General features: G+C 42.3%; 1 protein-coding gene across 4 annotated transcripts in view; it reads left to right on the top strand.

Annotated features, from left to right (window-relative positions):
* ptprea (protein tyrosine phosphatase receptor type Ea) overlaps positions 1-23,144 on the top strand; it is a 53,363-nt gene extending 30,219 nt beyond the window's left edge. For 2 of the 4 annotated variants that reach the window (XM_041962057.1, XM_041962058.1), the window contains 19 exons: positions 9,323-9,400; positions 10,023-10,119; positions 10,591-10,664; positions 13,175-13,311; positions 14,198-14,288; positions 15,175-15,251; positions 15,507-15,543; positions 15,628-15,725; positions 16,404-16,523; positions 16,860-17,023; positions 17,353-17,488; positions 17,680-17,829; positions 18,046-18,139; positions 18,942-19,018; positions 19,141-19,275; positions 19,499-19,624; positions 20,831-20,982; positions 21,105-21,240; positions 21,355-23,143. In XM_041962057.1, the coding sequence (XP_041817991.1) occupies positions 9,328-9,400; positions 10,023-10,119; positions 10,591-10,664; positions 13,175-13,311; positions 14,198-14,288; positions 15,175-15,251; positions 15,507-15,543; positions 15,628-15,725; positions 16,404-16,523; positions 16,860-17,023; positions 17,353-17,488; positions 17,680-17,829; positions 18,046-18,139; positions 18,942-19,018; positions 19,141-19,275; positions 19,499-19,624; positions 20,831-20,982; positions 21,105-21,240; positions 21,355-21,429 (2,049 nt within the window). In that variant the 5' untranslated portion in view covers positions 9,323-9,327 and the 3' untranslated portion in view covers positions 21,430-23,143. Of the gene's footprint in view, positions 1-1,214; positions 1,277-9,322; positions 9,401-10,022; positions 10,120-10,315; positions 10,448-10,590; positions 10,665-13,174; positions 13,312-14,197; positions 14,289-15,174; positions 15,252-15,506; positions 15,544-15,627; positions 15,726-16,403; positions 16,524-16,859; positions 17,024-17,352; positions 17,489-17,679; positions 17,830-18,045; positions 18,140-18,941; positions 19,019-19,140; positions 19,276-19,498; positions 19,625-20,830; positions 20,983-21,104; positions 21,241-21,354 lie in introns of those variants that run through there. The other 2 variants (XM_041962059.1, XM_041962060.1) reach the window with 2 other exon arrangements.

The raw sequence follows: 23,144 nt of genomic DNA, 5'->3' as shown, positions 1-23,144 counted from the left end.
AACACAGACAGTAGTTCCTGAGAAGTCCCTGTAGCTCCTGTAGCAACCTGCACAGCACATCCACTTCCTGCTCTGTTCGCCTCGTGATCTACCTGCCGGTTTGGCGACGCTGCCTGCGCTCGTGTGTGCATGCATGCACGAGACGTAGAGGTGAACACCAGACAATGTTTTCTCTCTGCAGGTTTCCAAATTGTGCGCATAAAATGGCAATGCAGCCTTCACTGACTGCTTCTGTTTTATACATTTTGTTCTGTTCTGTTTTATAAGTTGCTGCTCTGCAGTTCTCTACAACAGCTGGATGATGATGATGATGTTTTCTAAGCTTTTTAGCAGGAGGCTCGTGTCCTTTCCCGGAAATAAACTAAATTAAGTTCCTGTTTTCTAAATCTCTATAATTACAAACTTGAGAATAACACCCACATTGACAAATCCCAGAACTGTCCTTTAATAATTTTAAGAATTCCCATCCAGCACACACTTAGACTTCCAAAAAGGACCCTGAAGGTGCTCACCTCATATTCAGTCGCCTCACAACTCATTTGTTTACCACTGTATGTTACACTTATTCTCCTCTTAATGGCCCTACAAGCTGAGCAGTAAATTTCCCATACATCACCACACTGACAAGCTCCCGGCTTTATACACAATCCCTTTCTCCTCGTCTTCTCTCTCAGCTTCCCTCTACACGTCTCTCACACTAATACCTGTTCATAGCAGAGTGCCGGTAATCACAGAGTGCTGGGTGATAATGAGAAGTGTCACAGCGCCGGTTTCGTCATTTCCAGCCCAGCTGCCGCGCATTACGCTGGCTATCGATGGCTCTGATTCCGGGCCATAATTGCTCTGCCGCTGAATAATTGAAAGAGGGCTGGAGGTAAATCCCAGAGGTGTCAGGGTGGGAGAACGATGGATGCCTCGGTGTTCAATGCTGTCAGGTCGGGAGGTGTAAGGAGCCTAGAGGACGTGGTGAGACCCTCACGTACACACACGTGTTGTGGATGATGGACCGCTAGCAGAATGATTTCTGGCATGGTGGCTCTCAAACGGGTGCTGGCACACGTGTTTCCCATGGATCCCTCCCATGGAGCGTTTGCGGATTTGTGGGTACGTGTGTGTGTCCCCATGTGTGTGCATTTCATGCCAGGCGGTAACTTTGCATGCCAATTGTTAGCAGATTTGGTGCTGAAACGTATGCATGTTGTGTGTTTGTACAGGCGTGTAAATCTCTGGATCAGAAGTGATTGAAAGACCTACTGGCGCCTTGGAAGAATAAACTGTGAGTGTGTGTGTGACACATTGACACAAGACTGCACGAACACACAGACCAAGTGACACTCAAACAAGCCGACCGAGTGTAAGCTCAGATGTGGTGTTTGCAAGTGCAGACGACAGACCGGAGTAAATATTTACTACCAATTACACTCTCTTGGTGTCTGCCTCACCAGAATGCGACAGTGGCTTCTAAATGCTATAAACGCTGAAGACATTAAGTCACAGGCTAAGCGAGAGCGGCTCTCAAATGTTAGTTATGGCTGGAATGTTTTTAAGAGGATTATCAATAATCTCTTCTCATCTAGTACCATGTTATTCTTAACTAATATGCGGCAGCTAAAAGCTCTCATTTCCACTGAGGACTGCTCTAATGGCGGTGCTTTCAGGGTCAGACACAGTAGCTGCCATATCTCAGTCAACAGGATGTTGTGGCCTGAACCTGGTGACAAACCACAACTTCTTTTTCCTGCCGCTGGCAAAGGTGGTTTTCTTTGTTCTTTTATTCAGTAAATGTTTCTCTCCTGCGTGCAAACGTGGCAGCAGCATGCATGCATACGCACGTGCGTGCTCACATGTTCAGATGAGATCTCTGTGGGAGATGCTACATTTTGTTCCCGTACGTGCGGACGTGGAGGGCTGACGCTGCAGAGCGGAGCCAGCGGGTCTCCAAGGTCATTACCACTGCCACAGCGTCTGGGCGCCCTGGGAAGGAGGCAGGAATTGATTAATGACAACGCTAGGAGCGCAGGAGGGGAGGCACCCAGATTGGCAAGAGAGCAGGGCTGCAGAGTTGTTACTGTACAATGGTGCTATAGATAGTTCGTGTGTCAGATATTGCAGAACATGACAAAGTACTACAACTGATCATTGTAAACTGTGATTTATGTATGTAAGCTGGATCTTCAGTATAGGGAATGAAGTTGCTGAAAGAATTTTTAAATTCCATAGAAATGCAGCATTAACTTCATGAACTCATTGTCAGTTTGCAGTTATTGACTCATTAGAAATTACTTGCAGAAAAAGTAATTAGATTACTTAGCCAATTACTTATAAGCAAAAGTAATTAGTTACAATAGTTTCTTTTAACTCAGCCTAGCTCTGTTAGAGGCACCCCAAAGCCTCCATACCATGCTGGATTTATTGTATTTAACACACAATAGAGGTTTAAGCACCTAGCCTACGATTTTGGATAATTACTGACCATCAACAGCTAGCTCAACGTTAGCACCTGTTACAGCACATACACTCCAAAACCCAGGTGATTCATGAAAAAAGACGTAGCAGTGGCTAATGTTAGCAACCAAGCTTGCCATAGCTTCCCTTACATCAGCCTGATAAGAGCAGAAACCATTTTTGAGAAAATCTATTTGGTGTGTACTTCAATTTTTTTTTAGTTTGGTTCATGTTTCATCCGCTAACAGTGAGGGGGCGGGATTTATGACCCAGCCAACCACCAGGGGGCGATCAAGATGTTTTGGCTTCACATTTGAGGAGCCGTCACGCCGTCGTCTTTATATACAGTCTTTATACACACACTCTCCTCCTCACACTTTTTACCAAACGTCACTGCTCCTCTGGAGCTGTTAACTCAGACAAAAGGCTGGATTGACATCAGGTTCTCAGGCTTTCAGCGTGTGTGTGTGTGTGTATTGGGTTTTGTTTTTTTCCCCCCCTTTTAATAAAGCCGACGTGTTCGACATCCCACAGGTGCCACGTTGGTGGCAGCGCTGCTGGTCAGGTTACCATGGGAACACATTGTGAAGAACAGTAGCACAGATGTTAAAACAAGACTACATTTTACACAGCGTACTTTTTAAAATCTTAGAATGGTTTCTGAGTAGTGTGTCAGAGTGAAGAAAACTGGCTCTTGGAAAAAAAAAAACCTATTCATGGAAGTGATGCAGTCTGAATTCAGATGTGGTCTGCAGGATTAGGTGGATCCGCTTAGAAACAGCAACACCGATCACCTTGTCCAACTAGGTTACACTGCACGGCAAGCAGACGCACATCTGTGCGAGCACATGGACACCCCAGCTTCATTTCCTCAGTGAAGACTGTGAATGTAGTGCGCTCTCCTTTAAATAGCTAACCTGGCCCAGGTTTACACACTGCAGTTCCCCACAGGCAGAGAGCACAGAGACTGAAAGACGCGGGCCATGTTCTCAAATAGAAAGCGCAAACTTACTGAACCTGCAGTGTTGTCGTCAGAACTGACTGATTTACAACGTTACCTTGTGCTTATTGTTTGCTTTCAGAGGGTTTCTTGATGTCCTTCACATTAGAGACCCAAACTACTAACAGTGCTGAGTGGTTTTGTGTTGCTTTTTGAAAGTATTTTGATGTTGAAGGACTCATAATTTAAAAAATAACGATCAAAATCGATGCTATCGTGACGCAGAACCACTGCATGCTACCCTTCACATAATGCAACATGAACAGGAAGACGCATTATTACAACACACACACACACACACACACACACAACCTTCAAAATGACCCCCACCCCCACACATCTCTCCCCCTTTCTACACTTTTCGGCCCTGGAAACCAAACATTACAATTCAAATTTTACATCTGTTTACTGTAGTTACGGAAACAAACACTGCATAGCATCCAACCACAGCACGACTCCATATCACACCGATAAGCTCTCGCGGCTCTGCTCTATAAATAAGGCTCCTCTGTGTTGCTCACAGGTCACTCTGTGGTAGCACAACATGAGCAAGCTGCTAACAAAGACTATCAAGGTCCTTATGAGAATGAGAACACTGAACTTGAAATAAAGGCCCACCCACAACCACATGTGCACAGAATTAAGTACGTTCGTTATTACACAAATGCACCTGTGTGCTCTTATTGGCTGGGTGCTACACACCCACTTCCCAAAGGTTGCAGCCCAGGCATTTCTGCACTGCATCTTCTTATTTATTCGCTGCCATAAACCGTCACTCATGTCTGTCATAAGCTAATACTGGACAGCCACTTTATCCGTTTATTAGTGGGAATTCAGTTGATTTAAAGGATCCACTCTCATATCTGTCAGTTCACTGTGAAGTTACAGCCAGGAGACAGCTAGCTTAGCTTAGCATTAACACTGGGGAAAAGGGGGGAAACAGCTCGCCACAACTTGTTGCTTTCAACACTTTTTATGGATTAAATTAACAGGACACAACATGTTAATTAGTCACGTTTATTTTTTTTTATTCCAACAGTCCTAGCTGTTTCGCCCAGTCTTAATGCTAAGATAAGTTAGCAGTCTCCTGGCTTTAGCTTCACATTTACCATACAGACACGAGAGTGGTATTGATCTTCTCATCTAATCCGCTGCAAGAAAGCAAATGAGACTGCAAAAACGCTCTGGACATATTTTGAACACAGCAGTGGGAAAACGCACAGAAGGCTTCAGGTTACTGGTTGTTTTTCCTCTAATAAGCCATCTTGCAGGTTTCAGTTATAAAAAAAAACGCTGTAGCCTGAAGGGTAAACACTCTGGCAGCTTTTTGCTCAGAGGACACAATGTACCTAGTGGCCGCTCACCCTGTCACATCGCCCCTGCACCCACCACCCATTTTCCAAATTCCCCAGCTGATGTATTTGAAGAGACAGAGCGACTCTGTGCCCAGAGAAACCACATTCAGTGGAACTGACAGTGCTGTGTCTACAGCGAGACTCCATGCCAGGGAACGCTGCGCTTCCTGTCAGAGGCAAAGACAGCCAATTTCTCCGTCTTATCTTCCGATTGTAACAAGCTTGTCCTTTCTGATGGTTGGGTTTCTGGAGCTAATTAGTGAGACAATAGCGGAGAGCTGCAGGGGTATCATTATGTCACTTCAGGGTTGTTTTTTAAAAAAAATCCACACTGAAAGAATGACAGAGCAGGAAACGCGACAAGGAAAACATACGTCCGCAGAGAGGGATAGCTCATCCTCCAAAACAAAACGCTGTCAGGGAAAAACACTTATCAGCTTTTTTTTGTTTGGGACCATAAACAATGCACGCTTCACCGTGAGTCAGAATTCCCACTCTGTCTTCTCATGTTTGGCGAAGAAGCGCAGAGAGGCCTGGCAGTGCCCTGCTTGCATTCTCTGTTGCCTGCCGTTGCAGAGTGACACAGCGATGATATCTGTGCGTCTGCGTTTTTGTTTACGTGCTGCGAGGTATGCAGGTATTCAGAGGTGGCAGGTTGTAATCAGGGGAGACAGCGGTGTGAGTCACACACTGCATACCAGATGCTGGAGGTCTCTGTGAACGCAAAACAGTGGCTGAGGGGATGATGTGTGCAGTGTGTAGGTAGAAACCGAGCTGGGTGATGAGGTTAAGATCAGTTTTATAATCATTGTCGAGCAGCTGTTTGTGTTGTGCGTGTGCTGTCTGGCTGTCGTGATACATTCGTCATTTTGTGCAAATGCAGATTAATTAAACAATTAGCTGCATGAAAACAAGTTCTTTATGTGCGTAGATGGAAAACTGACAGCATTCTGACTGCACTAGTATACATTTCTCTTCACTGTGTGCTGATTTTTTTTTTTAAGGAAAGCGCAGCAACATTTCTTTTCAGTTGAATTTGAACTGTATGAATAAACCGTGTTCCGCTGTACATCAGATGTCTTCACCCATCTTAAGCTAAACCTGTTTTTAACTACATTTTACTTTCGGTAAAAAGATAATCAGACTACAACCCACTGAAAGAGCCAGTAGGTTTTTTTTTATTTAAACAAACAACATAAACAATCTTCATGCATCCCTTAGATTCGTTGGTGTTTTTTGTAATCGCGACCAAGACACACAATGAACGTGACATTCAAGAGTTGAAAAATCAACTCGTCAGCACTCTCTGCTGGACAAACTATGTTATGGCGACACTATTTTCTTAATATTCTGCAATTTCTTTTCACCTGTTGACTAATATATACACTATTAAGCCAATATCAGGTGATATATCAGCCTATCTCTAAATATAATTTAATACTGACATGCTCATATGTACATTAAACTAGTTTTTGGTATGGCACCGCTGTTGACCACGGGCCACAGCGTGCGTGGTTCATGTCCGTCTCGGGATCTTTGTTATACACGTAAAGTCTAAGAGAGGTTTCAGCCACTATAATCATTCTTCCTCTTTATACATGTCATGCAGAGATCCCTCCCTAACGCACCGCCAGTGCAAGAGACCGGGACAAAATCCAGTCGTTCAGCGCAAAAATACATTCTTCAGCTGGAACTTATGTTAGCCATATCAAGAGGGTATCATTAGACCTTTCTGTTACATCTCTCTACTGCAGCTCAGCAAGGAAACACAATGAGGGAATTTCACACTAGACTAAACTGGGGAGATTATTATAACCCATTTAAATTGGCCAACTCAGGTTACTGAGGCCTCATATTTGATCTAATTGGAATCATATTAAGAAGGTACTGCTTCACAGCCAGTTGGGAGAGGAGAGGAGGAATGAATATAGTGACCAATAACTAGATGTTCTGTACATATGGCATGTGAGTATTATATTAAGACTGACTTGCAAAATATCCCATTATATCCTGATGTAGCGTTAAGCTTTTTCACTAAGCCTGCAGTAGTTTTAATTTCTGCAGCCCAGGACGACACTGACCCACCGTGAGACAGAGCGAACTCTACGCCAGGGTAACTCGGGGACACGCATACCACTGTAATGTCCTCCTATCGGAAAATAAGGACGCCTTAGAACTTCCCCCCGAGCTGACATCTCCCATGACCCATTTTCATTGTGGCTGATGGTTGGCGACTAGCTGCAGAGTGCTAAATGGAGAAAGGACAATACACAGATGAGAGCACACACAATGCGATGATAGCTGTTTGCCCAGAGTCTGACCCGAGCTAAATGATGACCAGTGCTAATAGTCTAATTTGAGACTTGTGGCGTAGGCTGGTTTGTGCTGAGTGAGGAGAAATCAAGAAAGAGAGATTAGATACCCAGAGGAATAGGAAGCAGTGTTATTTATAGTAATGTGAGGGACATTTCTCCACAAAGACAGAGGAAAGGAAGTTGGTGATCTCCTCAGAGATGCTGAAGAGGTCAGGCGAGAGACCACTGCAGTGACAAGATGGGAGAAGCTGGAGAGCGGAGGGGGGGGGCCTCTGGTCCCCCAGGAGCAGCTGAGCCACGCAGGGGTTGGAGGCTAAAACGTGACAGCGCGACATCTCCAGAGGTGATGGAGAGAGCGCCAGGAACGAGGGGGTGATACAAGAAGCAGCAACACTTAACCACAAGGCACGGCCTCAGGGCTAGCTGTGAGGACTCTGCTGGGTGTCCCCGGTGAGCCTTCACGCACACAAACAAACAGACCCAGCATACATCAAATCCAATACAGCTTATGTAGTGGAAAGTCCCGAACAGTGCCCTGAGTGAACCTCCACACCACAAAATCTCAACTCTCATACGCAGAGCTCTACCCTCAGGATTCACTCACTGTACTAACTCAGCTCAATATCCTCCCCCTCGTCCAAGCTTGTGACATTTGCAGAGAGAGCCTTAAAGAGGGGGGGTGGTGGTAAAGAGGGAGGACAGCCAGAGAGAGGGGGGCACACTACTCTCCTCTCATTAGAATTCTCTCATCAGTCTTCCCCATGGAGCGGGGGCTGACATGTCAGGGTTTATTAATCGCTCCAGGAAATATTATTGACCTGGACCTTCTGCTCCCTCTCTCCCTGCTGCAGTCAGTGTCTCTGCTCCGCTGCCTCCACATTCCTCCGGTGTCCTGCCTGGACACATTACAGGACACTGCGGCACAGCGTGGAGGCTTCAACACACAGTGTCTTCATTGACGATGCACTTGGCCTGGCTTTCTTTCCACCGCAGCTGCAAAGCGCCCCACACACACACCTGCAGTGAGGGGGGGGCAAAGCACACTCTGCTCTGCTTCATTATGGAGGTCTGTGCTGGCCTGCTCTGCTTAGATTCAGCTCTGACTCTAACCATCTCAAGGCGCGTTGCTCTTCAAATCTTCCCGACAGCTTTCAAAAGAAAGGAGGTGCTTAAATCAATGCGCTGTGAAACTCACTCTGAATGCTGAAACGCAAGAATCGATCGGAGATACACCTTCATCCTCCTTCTTCTGCATTCTTCTGTCAGGAGAAAATGAGGGACAGATCATTCAGCTGAGGGTCCTGGATGTCACCATGCGTTTGGGGAGTCTGGACGGCGCTCACGGTGCTGTGGGCGTCGCCGTGTATGTGTATGTCTTCGTATGTGTGTGAACTGTTTGTGTTAGGGTGATGTTATCACAGGGAGGGGGGGAGGAGGCAAAGAGCGGAGCACCAGGGGTGTCCGTGTTAAGCCTCTTGCTTTTGGACCCCATGATTTAACACATCCACTTCAGCTTGGCTTAACCACTCATTCACAGTGCAACGCATGTTGCATCTGCTAATGTGATTTCTAACATGTAACACATGCTTCATCCTGGAAATGACACGTTTCAACATGGCATTGCCATGCAAACAGCTGTTATCAGCTCAGTGGCATGTACTACTACTCAATCTGATGATGCACTGATTAAAGCAGGAGCATAAGCCTTATTAGAGCAGTAAGGAGCGTTGCATTGAGTTGGGATGGTTGCAGTAATTGTATTTGTGCACACACGTACTCATGACCTCAACCTGCATATGTAACCTTTAGTATATATTTTTTAAATATGCTTCTCTGGCCTGGATGTTATTTTTTTCTCAATGGGCTTGTGAAGAAGCTGTTATCATGGCCAGCCTTGTTTCAGATAGTGTAGTATTGTGCCACCATGTGGATAAGTTAGGCATTGCACTGCCAGTTTTATGGCAGCACTAATGAATGACCAGGATATGAGTGTGTTGTTCCATTGTGTCTGCATGAACTTTGCACCGATGAGCACATTCCTGAAAGCAACAGTAACACGTAAAGAAATATGCCTCAGATCTGTCAATAGCTTTTGTGTGTGTCTCTAAATGGTGATGTTATTCAGCGGCCATGTTGTCGTGAATCTTGACTTTGCAGACGTGTCTGGCGCTAAATTTAATATCCGTCTTCATTTTGTTTTTCTGCAGTCACAATGGTCCCACTTCTGTTTTTGGTGGCAACCACAACAACATCCAATTCCAGCGGCAATGGCAACCATACACAAGGTGAGAACAATACTGAGAGCAATGCACCTCGACATGTGAGACTGAACAACACTGAACAATTTGAGATAGCAACAAAATCCCATTTCGATCCACCGCAGTCATCACTTTCCCCTTAGATATGATTATTATGCGTCTTCCTCGGTGCATGCATCTGCTTGATAATAGCCTTTTCTACAGCCTTGTTATTACCGGATCACAATGAACTTCAGCAGCCCTGGACAGTAATTTGCGGCTTATTGTGCGTCTTTATAAACACAGCTAATAGCTGGCTGTGTGGCTGTGACTCTTGGCTGAGTCTCCATTCTTAAAGCCTCTGATTTTCTGTTAGACGCACCGACAGGACGAAATGAGCTGATGCTTATCTCTGTCGACAAAATACTGCCGAAGCCAGTTATTAAATCAGGCCCGTGGCCAGAAGAGAACATGGGAGGCGTGTTGCTGTGCCAAGTTTTGATTTTGTTTTAGCAGTTCATGCAACAGACACACGGCTCAAACACATGCAGCCAAGCATTGCACACACAACCATATGCACACATATCGTCGTCCTCGCCCCCCTCCCTCTTCCTGCTTCTCTGCTGACGGTGCTCCCTGACCCCCAGCTCTGCCTCTCCTTCTTCCTCAGAAGACGTTACGTCCCCCAGCAACCACATCCTCCCCACCGTGCTGGTCCTGTCCCTGCTGCTGCTCATCATCGCACTGCTAGCCTGGTACTTCCTCAGGTAAACTCTCCCACCCTGCGAGGACTCACCCATCTCACCTCACCCCCTCCCCGGGGCTCGCCGACTGGCTGTGAGCCAGGCTCGGGGGCAGAGCTCGTTGTGACAAACACTTCCTCCTTTAGTCACTGAGGCGGAGCCCGGTCAGGAAGTACTGCTAGTTGACTCCCTCTCATGCTTAGTGAGAAGAGAACAGGCGGCCAGGCTGTAACAGTGGACCTAGACAGGCAGCAGAAGACAGAAGAACAAGTTCTGTACCATATTCGGACTAGAGTGCTCTCTTTCCAAGACATCAGCTAATGAGAAAGAATAGCTTCTCAAGTTTCAGATGGTAGGATGGATAGGTTTTTGTTCATGGCTACCTACATCATTTGGGAGATCTTAAGGATTGCTTAGCCCTGATATAAAAATAATGTCGAATCTTATGTTTTGCGCCATCGCTCTTCTCATTTTATTGCTTTTTCTTCATGGCAGGTTAAAAAACCAGAGAAAAGCAGTCGTCACGGCAGTCGACAAAAAGATACCAAATGGCATCCTGGAGGAACAAGGTAACACTGTTAGAAATTGGACATAGTGAGGAGATAGACTGCCGATTGTGAGGCCGATAAGCTGGCTGTCAAAGGAAGCATAGTGAGAATGTAAAGGAGATGTACAGAAAGAGGAAAAAGAAAGAGGCTGAGGCAGATAGTGGGTGGTGTAAAAGAGGCATCAGTTTTATATTTGTAACTGCATACAGTTTGTCCCACCACTGCACTGTGGTTGTGTTATACTTCCTGTGGTTAATGTGAAAAACAAAACTATGTGTTAGCATCACATTCTTTTATAGCTTTTTGAGGCTGCATGTAAAGTTAGTACACAACTTTGCTGCTACAAATATCTGAGCTGCTGTCACTGAGCTTCAAGCTGCATCATTCTAATTAGAAGCTGGTTTGTGTGAAGTATGCTAACAGCTATTGGACTTGACAGGAAACAACACGTCTTGACGAACTGTGAGATTTCTTTCGGAAGTATTTTCTTATCTGACATTACAATGGCATGATAAAAACAAGTTGTATTCCTGCCGATAAGGATAAATGACGAGAAACACACCCAAAGATAGCAATGACAAACACTGAGCAAATATCAGAGTATTAGCTGAGCTGCTAATTACTAAACATGACACATGGTCCACTTTTTTTGAATGAGAATATTTAATTTTCACTTCAATACTTTATTGTGCTGGGAAATATTACAGCATATATCCATATGTAATGTTGAATCAGTTCAGCAAGTACATGTTTTGCATAATTTGAAAGATTTATTGTTATTAGGTGGTTGTTATGTATAAGAGATAATACATCTTTGTACACTGGTTTACTGAAATGTTATTTTTGTTAACTTTTTTAATGGATAAAACTGAAAGCAGAAGTGTCATATGAGCACATTTACTGCTTTCTGTCTTACGAACACAATGTTATCAAAATGAATCAAATGCTATTTTTGCTGAGTGTTTTTTGCCTGTATGACTGTGCATATCATGTGTGCTGTGTGTGATTTGATATGTGTTGTGTTTTAGAGTTTGGATACAGTACTGAGTCGTTATACACCACTGTACCACCAGGTCAGGTATACAGGGTGGCGGTATAAGGAATCTCATGTTACTAACACTCTCTCAGTATTTCTTTAACCTACATTTTCGAAATTTTGTGAGCGCTAACCGAATGCCTAGTCAGGTTTCCCTTCAAAAACCTTCCTATGGGGTGCTGTAAGTGGCTTCTCCCTGGGGTGCTTTGGTTTTCTAACACTTGTTGATGTCTGGTGATCATTGAATACTTAAACTCCTTTTTTAAATTATTGAGGTCTTGGCAAACAGACACACAAACATAAGAGTTGAAATCAGTTTGGTAATCACTTTTGACTTTCGGTTTTGGTTTTAAAATCCTTGCAGAGTGGTAGTGTCTATTGACGGAGTAGCTTATCAAAGCTTAGTGTCTGTTAGTGATTCCCAACCACCCCTAGTTGTACACCAGGGGACTTCTGCTGTCCCTACTGAAGAAGTAGAAATTATGAGTATATATATATAGACTCACCTGTAATACCTGAACACCATGAGTTGCGATTGAGAGTGTGTGAAATGTAGCTAGCAAGTGAGCAGAGAGGTTACAGTTAGCTAAACAGTTGAACTAGTTAGCTAAAAGAAGTGGATAAACAGATGACATAGCTAGCTAAAAGGAGTGGGTAAACAGCTGAAATGACAAAAATAATCAATAAACATTTGAAATAGATAGCTAAAAGTAACATAAACATCTGAAATAGCTAAAAGGAGTGGATAAACACTTAAAATAGTTAGTTAAAAGGACTGGATAAACAGTTGAAATAGTTAGCTAAAAAAAACAAACAGTTGAAATAGGAGTGGATAAAGACTTGAAAACTTGAAAATAATGGACGAACAGCTGAAAAAGCCAAAAGTAGTAGATAAACAGTTGAAATAGTAAGCTAAAAGGAGTGGATAAAATGGTTGAAATAACGTAGCTAAATGGATAAATGGTTAAAATAGCACAACATAGTGGATAAAATGGTTGAAATTACATGTGAAAGGTTAACAGTTGAAACAGTTAGCTACAAGTAATGGCTAAAATGGTTGACAGAGCTAAAGGTAATGAAGAAATGGTTGAAAGATCCAGCTGCTGCTACCCCAAGTGGTTGTATTACAAATGCAAATCGACCGACCTAAACACTTGCAGCCGTATGAAAACATTAGTGTAACAATATCCACGTTTATGTAAGTATTATTGTTAATAGCATTCAGTTTGAAATCAACTTAAATGGAAATGTTTGGAAAAGCACAGGTGGTGTTGTGGGTAGATCTGATAAAAATGGTTAGAACCGCTGGTCTAATTAAACCCAATCCAGTGTTATAATAAATTTCACTCAGTCATTCTTGTCGTAATAATTATTTAATAATTTATAAGAAAATAAAAATAATTTAAATCAGTTATTTTCTTTAACACAACAACCGTAACGTTAAACTCTATTAGTCCAGCAGGGATGATAAACCCACTGACTGTTCTCCCCACAGAGCAACAGACGGTGGTCCTTCTGCCCAGATCCCCTTCGGCCTCTAAGACCTACTTCCCCATCCCAGTGGACCACCTCGAGGAGGAATACAGGCTCCGCTCAGCAGACGATGGCAAGCTCTTCAGGGAGGAGTACAATGTAAGCGTCCCCTCTTCTCCGCCTGGAGGTTAGAGTAACAGGTGGTCATAAGGTGGAGTCTTTTGTATTCTGTACGAGTGGTGGAGCAGTGTTTATTTCAGGCATCTGGGGTGCTGAGTCACTGTGGTTTATACAAACTCGTTGATTCATAGAATTGTTCAAAAGATTTCCACTTAGTGTATTTTATGAAGTGTGGTTTAGTGTTGATTTAGACTTAGTTGAGACACTATGCGAGGACCACATCTATACTGTACTTTTTGACGCTCTATTTGACCGTTCAAGTTAGTTAATAACTGTAAACAAATAGTACCCATGTTATCATTATTATTAGGTAACTTATGCAGCTTTTCTGCTTAAGAAAAGAGTTTTGAAATGATATCTTGAACCAAAGAGGTGTTTTGTGCTTTCAACTGTGGCAACAACCTATAAAATATCGAAAATTTCAGTTTAAGGGTTTTCCTGCCACAACTGCGACACGCTGTTTGTTCATTTGAAACAATATTCAGACTTACAGTGTGTGTGTACTGTTTTGTATTCAGTCAATGTGTCACATTGTCCATGACACATACTGTACACACACACACCCACATGCTTGAAAAATACCCTATTGCCTATTTGTGACTATGATTAAGGATCTTAGTCAAAAAGTGTGTGACTCATGGCCCGTGTAACACATACAGATGTGATATTTTTCAGACAGTTTGTCAGCACAGACAGAGGAAGTCGAAGCTCTCTGCTTTTAATGGAGGACTGTTTACTGTAGGTAGCAGAGGAAGTTACAAGGCCGTGCATACAGCAGAACACGATCCACACGAGCAGTTTAAAGGCAGCCTGACTGTTTTTCAGTATGGGAGGTATAGGATCTAACTGCAGTTCTGTCCTGTAGTCCTTGCCAGGGGGTAATGCCCACGGGACGTACGAGGAGGCCAACAAGGACGACAACAAGGAGAAGAACAGATACCCCAACATCCTTCCCTGTGAGTGTACTTTCTGTTCTGTAGGAACTAGGTTTCTTTTGACTCACACCCAGAGCTCACCGTTTCCTGCCTGTGAGTGCACGTGTCCTCGTGCCTTTGTTTTTTTCTTTTTCAACAGTTCAGATACACTTGACCCTCCAGTTCATGTTGTCATTCACAGTGAAATGCCTGTATCCTCCTTCCTTTTTCCATTAGCAGTTCCTGTCACTCATCTCTGTCTCATTAATAATTCAGGGTATTTTGTTTATTTCCTTTAGCTACGCAAATATTGTAATCCTTAAAGGAGTGGTTGGACATTTTGCAAAATACACTCATTGGCTTTCTCGCCAAGGGTTAGATGAAAATATTTAGACTGCTCTCTCGTCTGTATGGTAAATATGTGGCTGTTGCCAGCAACCAGATAGCTTAGCTCAGCATAAAGACTAGAAATGGAGGGAAACAGATAGCTTAGCTCTGTCCAATGGTAAAAAAAAAAAGAAAATCCACCTACTAGCAGGTTTAAAGCTTTAAAGCTCACAAATTCACACATTATTAATAGTTTAATTTGCCCACAAAAGGATAATTTGCTGTTTGATGGGAGGTCATGTGCAGGACTTTCTCTGCCGGAGGAGTTGCCAGCAGAAACTCACTGCTGCTGGATTTTGTTGGCTTGTTGTTGTTGTTGTTGTTGTTGTTTCCAGTATTTAAGCGAATCTAAGCTAACTGGCTGCTGGACGTAGCTTCATATTTACTGCACGGAGATGACAGATGACTTTTTTATTTCAGTCAAACTATTCCTTTAACACTATGCTACCTACCTGTGTTTAATCAGAGCACGGTGACAGACTGTGTGTACTCTTTTTCCACTGTAACCCTCCGAACTTTCCAATGGTATTTTCACCACCAGATGATCATTCCAGAGTGGTGTTGACTCAGCTGGATGGAAATCCCTCTTCAGACTATGTGAATGCTTCTTACATTGATGTGAGTTGACCACCATTAACACTAACTGTATTACTATTATTATTATTTTCTTCATTTCTTAAGAATATTCTGCAGTTTGTGCAGTTGTCATGGAACAGATGTCGAAGTTTTCATTTAAGTCTTTTCCATGTTTGCTTAAAAGTTGAGATTCTTGAACTTGAAAACAGCAGCTGAAGAGACAATCCCAAGGTCGTAGTAGCTGCTCTGGAGTTTTAGATTAATATTCTTAATTAACTTAATATTCTTTTCTAACAGGGTTTCACGGAAAAGAACAAATTCATTGCAGCACAGGGTAAGATGATATCTTGGTTATTAATTTCGTGTCCTAATGAATCATGTATTACTAAAAATAATCATGATCCCTTTTGTCTCACAGGTCCAAAGGAAGACACGGCAGCAGATTTCTGGAGGATGATATGGGAGCAGAAAGTAGCGACTGTTGTCATGCTGACAAATCTGAAAGAAAGGAAAGAAGTGAGTGGTTTCCAGCCTCGTTTATATGCATCTGGGGAGCTTTTTTATTCATGGAGCTGAAGTGTCCATGAACAGAATAACACACTCCTACAAGTTCCATGGCTCCTTATCCAGCCAAGTCTCTGCTCTGGCACTCTGGAGGGATTAATGGAGCATCACAAAAAAGATTGGAGACGAAATGGGCTTCAAACAGATTTCATTGGTTATGGTCAAAGGTGAAAGCATGGAGTTTAATTTAAACTATTCATTTCACACCTGTAATCTCCCCTCTGACATCTCTTTTCTCTGCTGTAATTGCACAGCCTTTATTGTGAGCCATTTGAACCAGAGCTCGTTCAATGATCAAGGAGAGGGGAGAGAGGCCACAAAGATCAATAAGAAGAGAATTGGTGAAGATTTAAATCAGCATGTGAGCGGGTTGAAATCAATGGCCACATAACGTGTTATTAAGTCCTCCAAGTCAGTATCATAATCACCCAGCACCGTCTCTTATCGAGTGGTTTCACCTCTCTCACTTACACTAATCTGGACTGACTGGCTGTGAAATTGGAATATGTGTGCTTCTGCATTTAAACCATTTTGTCTCTTGAAAGGAAAGTCCTTGAATACGTTATAGCAGATCATCCCCCTTTTAGACTTTTAATTTATTGAATAATGGCTGTCATTATCTCCCCGCAGGACAAGTGTTATCAGTACTGGCCAGATCAGGGCTGCTGGACCTATGGGAATGTGAGGGTGGCAGTAGAAGACTTCACCGTCCTCGTGGACTACACCATACGCAAGTTCTGCATACAATATGTAAGTCTCGAGAAGTGTTCCATAAAAATGTGGGTGGTGTCCTTGAAATGTTACTGCATGTTGTATCATGTGTTGCTCAGTTCCTTTTTCATAGCAAGGCAACTAGACCGTTGCTTTCACTTCCTGCGTAACTCATGGAAAAATCTTCCTCTAGGGTTCAGAAAATGTACCCATCATTGAGTGAAAACTGTTGCTACTGTGATGCTTGTTCCTGTTGACACTGAGATATATCAAAAGATTGCCCTGGGGCCAGACCGGGTCTTCAAACGTGCTATGCAAGTGGTATTAAAACTGTTAACTGTGTTTTTTTTTTCCTGTGTTTGTGTCGCTATGTAGCAAGCCAGCGATGCTGCTAAGACTCCCAGGCTGGTCACCCAGCTGCACTTCACCAGCTGGCCCGACTTTGGAGTTCCTTTCTCCCCCATCGGCATGCTCAAATTCCTCAAAAAGGTCAAGGTGGTCAATCCGCCCTTCTCTGGGCCTATTGTGGTCCACTGCAGGTACCAGAACGCTGAGCAAGTGGTTCATTGTTTATCATTTTGTTGTTTACTGGCACGAACGTGCTTTTGACTCAACATTACTTTGAATGGTTTTAATTATCCAATTTGTTTCTATGGAGATAAATATCTTAACGCTGAAATATCCGCTTTGTGTGTCCGCTGGAAGACAAACTGGCAGCTATGGCTGGAAACATTTCGAGTGACTATAGCAATACATGTGTTTACAGGCACAGATGCTCCTTTGTTTCACTGCTGTTGTCTATTGACATACAAGTGTCAGCTGAGGATTGTGGTTCATTCAGTCTGGGGTTTGTTTTGTGTCCCTGCAGCGCTGGGGTTGGGAGGACGGGAACCTTCATCGTAATAGATGCCATGATCGACATGATGCACGCGGAGCAGAAAGTTGATGTGTTTGGTTTTGTCTCTAAGATACGAGAGCAGCGCTCACAGCTCATTCAGACAGATGTGAGTTGGAAATATGACAAGTTCCAGCTTCCCACTCTGGAACGTCAGCCACATGACACAACACTAATACTTGATTTAATGAGTGAATTATCAGTGTGAATTATCCCACCCTCAGGCATTTGTAAATGTTCAAATGTGCCCATGCACAGTGTGTGAGTGTGTTCATCTGTGCGTGTGTATTCTCACCCCAGATGCAGTACTCATTCATCTACCAGGCCCTGCTTGAATACTACCTCTATGGAGACACGGAGCTGGACGTGTCGTCTCTGGAAGGACATCTGCACAAACTGCACAACACCTTTGCAAACGGTGACCGGGTTGGCCTAGAGGAGGAGTTTAAGGTTAGACTTCTTATTTCACATCATGGCCCATAAAAGATCATATTTAATTAATATCAGGCATTTTGCACACCAAACTGACAAATGGCTAAAGATTCAAGCTGTAGCATATTTAGAATTGCCTCTCTTAATTTACCAAGAGATTAAATACTATAATTAACATGGTGAACATTTGTAGGTATATAACAGTTTGACTTTGCTTGCTTGATTTCTCCCCAGAAACTGACAAACATGCGGATAATGAAGGAGAACATGAGAACGGGGAACCTTCCTGCCAACATGAAAAAGAACAGAGTTCTGCAAATTATTCCATGTAAGAAAGAAGGAAAACCATAGAACAAAAAATACACTGGAGGCCTGTTCTGGTAATACTTTATATTAAGGTACACATATTCACCATTCACTAGCTGCTTATTAGCATGCATATTGGTAGGAAATTTGCTTTTTATTAGTCATTATAAAGCGCTTATTAATGCTTTATTCTGCATGACCAATCTAATTATTTATTAACTATTGTATCAAAACTCAGTTAACATGTAAGTCCATCATTGATTGGGTCCTCTTCTAACAAATCCTACTATCTAAGCAACACAATACAATATCTTACTACTTGTTGCTGCCCTCTGGTGGTCAGGAGTGTGAATGACTTCCATCACAACAACGACGGGCACAATAATGTCCAACTCTGTGCCACAGCAACACTAAAATAATATAGCTATGTGTGCATTAATGAGAGCATTGACACAGATATTTAAAAGTAACACAAAAGTTACTTTTCCTCGTAACTAATGATCTTCATATGCAGTAATTTGTAAAGAAATCCAATTATCCATTTTCAGTAACTTACACAATACTGCTAATAAGCTCCCAGTTAATAGTGAATGTGTGTACCTTAATACAAAGTGTTACCTCCTGATCCATATAGCATCACACAGTGACGCTGCCAAGGGGGGGCCAGGGGGAGCCACAGCCATCCTGAACATGTTTATTTTCCCTTTCCAATCCTCTGCTCTGCAGCATAAAATAGCTGTTATTTTTCTCAGAGTGCCTCACAGGCCGCTATGTATACCAGATATAAATGGACATGTTTATAACCTGCTCTATTCCCATTTCAGATGACTTCAACAGAGTGATTCTGTCCATGAGACGAGGTCAGGAGTTTACGGATTACATCAATGCATCTTTCATAGACGTAAGCAGATTTTAGTGTCCTTCCTTCTTACATTTAAACCTGCAATAGTTCATAGGTATAGCTACTGACGTGCAACATTGGACCTATAAAGCAGAAGATGTTTGTGTTTTGCTGTGATTCAGGGCTACAGACAGAAGGACTATTTCATTGCCACCCAGGGCCCTCTTCCACACACAGTGGAGGATTTCTGGAGAATGGTGTGGGAATGGAAGTGCCACTCCATTGTCATGCTCACTGAGCTCCAGGAGAGGGAGCAGGTAAGCTGCGATAGCTGATGGCTGCAAGGCAATGATTGATGGCTTTAATAACCACTACAGCAGAGCTACATAAACCATCTCACTTCTGATTTCCTGCCTGTCACAAAGCCATGCTTTTATGCTAGTTCATGTTTGTGCAGTATTTCACAGTATATAATATTTACATTTCATATATGAAGCTGTCATTTCCGTTTAACTTATTTGTTAAGCTCTGTTTTTGCAGGACAAATGTTGCCAGTATTGGCCCACAGAGGACTCAGTCACCTACGGAGATTACACAGTAGAGCTGAAGGGAGACACTTTGTGTGACACCTTCAGTCTAAGAGACTTGGTACTCACCTTTGTTCCGGTAAGCAAACTAACCTTGCACTATCACACAGCTGTTAATGAGGCAGTAGCATCACATTACATTCGCCTGTCAGGATGAAAAGGCGTTCACTGACCCTCTTGATGAAATTCTATAGAGCATTTTAGTTCTTTGTCAAAAGGGATATGAGATAATGCTTTTGCATTGTGTAACTGTCACTAAATATCGTGAGATTGGTTGTATGCTAAATCATAATAGTGTCCCTTGAACAGTCTTCCAGTGGAGGAAGAAGTAGCCACATTATTTACTCAAGGAAATGTACAAATAGAACATGAAAAAAAAAATGCTCCATTACAAGTTAAACATCTGCATTAAAAATCTTAAAGTATCAAAAGTAAAAATACTTGCTCTACAGAAAAGTGATCCCTGTGAGTGATATAATATATGACCTTATTAGATCTTTCTTATTAGCATTTTAGTGCTGCAGCTGGTCGGGATGAAGCTGATTTTAACTACTCTACATACAGTTAGGTAGTTTAGTCCATTTGCTCCCAACCTTCAGTTCAGAACCCCTCCAAAGAGTCACAAGATAAATTAATGGGTATGTAATTACTGGGGTAGGAAAGAAGAAACATTTTTTGGATTTTTTTTGTTTTCTGTAATCATCATCTTTCATATTTTTGTGATTGGATCATTTTACCTCTAAGCCCTATTGATTGAACCTATATAAAGAAAAGCATCTGAGAAGTGTAAAGGGGAAATATCTCTTTGGTGGATCTTTAACAGCGAAGTAAAGTGGTGTGGAGGCTATCATTACATTCATGTGTGAATATTTCAAACTTAAACTTCATTCCTGGATGCAGTAAAATGCAAAAAAGTATTTTATTCATTTTAACAGCATTTTTGTATGTGATTTTGTAAAGCTACACAGGCTCTAACATCACTGCCTTATAGAGAACCCGAGTGAGTACAGTACTCTTTTGGCTGCCAGAGGAAATGTGGTAGGCAGGATGTGTTAAAGATCATCAAGTGGGTTCCTCCCATCTCATATACTTCATTAAATTCGACCCACATCATCTCTCAGAGGCTCAGTATTATATTCCTGCCCCCCTCAGTCCACCACTCATCTACTGCACACTTAACCTACACTGACATTGCACCTGCCATTATATGCTTTCATATACTGCTCATAAATCATATTTGAAAGGTATTATGATCTCTCATTTGCCTGTGCATTTCCTCTCAAAGGAGAAGCAGACAAGGGTGATCAGGCACTTCCACTTCCACGGCTGGCCGGAGGTCGGCATCCCGGCCGAGGGGAAAGGCATGATCGACATCATCGCCTCAGTGCAGAGACAGCAGCAGCAGTCTGGGAACCATCCCATCGTCGTACACTGCAGGTATTTCATAATCGCATCGCAGTGTTTTCTACTGCAGCCTTTCGCAGCTAAAAACTTTTTATTTTTAAAGCATGAACGGTGGCTTGCAAATACATTTTTTTCTGTGTTTGTGTGTGCTGCAGTGCTGGTGCAGGGCGAACAGGTACGTTCATTGCACTGAGCAATATTTTGGAGCGAGTCAAGGCAGAAGGCCTGCTGGACGTGTTCCAAACTGTGAAGAGTTTACGCATGCAGAGGCCTCATATGGTCCAGACTGTGGTAAGTTTGAGCAGAAGTGGATCCTAAAGTGCCAGTTTCTTGTTTTATCTGCACTGAAACCGATTTTACAGGCTACCACCTAATCCATCTTCTCCGTTTTATTTCATTCCACAGGAACAATATGACTTCTGCTACAGGGTGGTACAAGACTTTGTCGACATTTTCTCAGACTATGCCAATTTTAAATGACGAGATTTGCCTTAAACATGGTTTTTAATGTTGTTTTCTAAAGCTGGTTTGTCAGTTCTGTGTTTCTTTAACTTGGTCAAATGATCTATTTTGCTATGCACTTGTCCTACCATTAACTGAAACTCCATCCTCGCTGTAATATACTGTATGTCAGTGGATGAAAATTGTAAATGGAAAAGTTAGATTAATAATGTATATTTCACATTATGTATGATAATTATTTTGTCATGAAGTGTTGTTTCAAACCTGGTCTCTTATTTCAGTTTTGTTGTATAATAATGTACTTTAAATGTTTATCTAAGTGTTATTATGGATTGACCACGTAATATTTTTAAAAGTTGTAGTTATTGTAAATGTATTTATGTATTGACAATGACATTCCTTTCTTGAGTTTGGAGAAGATGACAGGAAAGTTACAATTTTTTTTGTATGTAAGCATACAGTACATTCTTTCATTTATGGATGACTCCTGAGATTAGAAGCGATATTACTTTTTGTTGTCCTCAAGCTACATGCCCATCACGAATGTGATACTCTTTCCAATGGAAATATTTTCAGAAAAAGAATGAATCACTTCAGCCATAATGCAGAGAACATAAAGTTATGCAACAGAAGCCGGGGTTGCTTTCCAAAACAGATTCAGGCAGAAGTTTAACAGTTAGATGTATCAAAGAGTCATAAAAGACCATTAAAATGGTTTTGTACCTCAAAAAAGTGGTATGCAACTGCATTTAACATGGATGTAACATTACTACAGTCTGCCTTTTGTCTGTAGACAGCGAAAAGTATTTTGCTAAAATGACTGCACATTAAAAAGCACATAACTACGCCTTTTGCCAAGAACCTGCAATATTCAAGAGTATGTTTATTGCTTTATTTATAATCTAGATTAGAGATTTTTAACAAATCGGTGCCATATGTACATTTTTAAGACCTGGAAAAGTAGAATAACCCTGAGTTGAAGGCCAAGCATTGAAAGGTAAGTGTGGTTGTTAAATGCATGCAGAAGTCAATACAACCTGTGTCAGGTGCACAAATCACACAGGAGAGGATACAAAGTGTTATATTAGATGAGTCCTGTAAGAGCAAAAACCACAATCCACAAATGTGGTGCTTCAGTGCCTGCTTAATACCAGAACAACAACAAAACCACCACATACTATCAACATTCCGTTACTCTGTATGTTTTAGAAAATGTGGGTTTGTTTTTATCTAGCGGTAGTTTCATTCACAAGAAAGTATCTGAATGTAAAAATGCTGTTTCGTGCACACACACCCCCCAAAATCCATCTGGTACTCTGACATTAAACCAAACACTTGCAATGATCTGACCCAGCTCTGCTTTAAACCTCAATGAGATGTGCAGTTTTGGTGACGCTGTATATAAATACTACATGACAAAATGCTAACAATGTAAAAGTGGCTGAGCAGCAAGGAACTGTCAAGTGACTGGTTATATTTTGTGTGCTATGTGTGTGAGATGTGCGGTGCAGCAGAAGAAGAGACAAAACAACCAGAGTCTATTTTCCCATGGCTTCTTTTCAGTCTACGGCACCCTTGTAAGAATATTGAGAAGGCTCTGTTTAGACTACAGCTCTTTGCCTTTGCTCTTTCTCTCTGTGGGTGGTCTATCCCTCTTTGGATTCTCAATGTCTTTGAAATGCAAGTTGCAATATTAAATTCATCTAAAAATGCTTTGGGGGTCAGTGAAAGTT

The sequence above is a fragment of the Chelmon rostratus genome, chromosome 21, assembly GCF_017976325.1.
Source record: "Chelmon rostratus isolate fCheRos1 chromosome 21, fCheRos1.pri, whole genome shotgun sequence".
Taxonomy (NCBI): Eukaryota; Metazoa; Chordata; class Actinopteri; order Chaetodontiformes; family Chaetodontidae; genus Chelmon; species Chelmon rostratus.
Note: the sequence above shows the minus strand (reverse complement) of the source record. Positions and strands in the feature narration are given on the sequence as shown.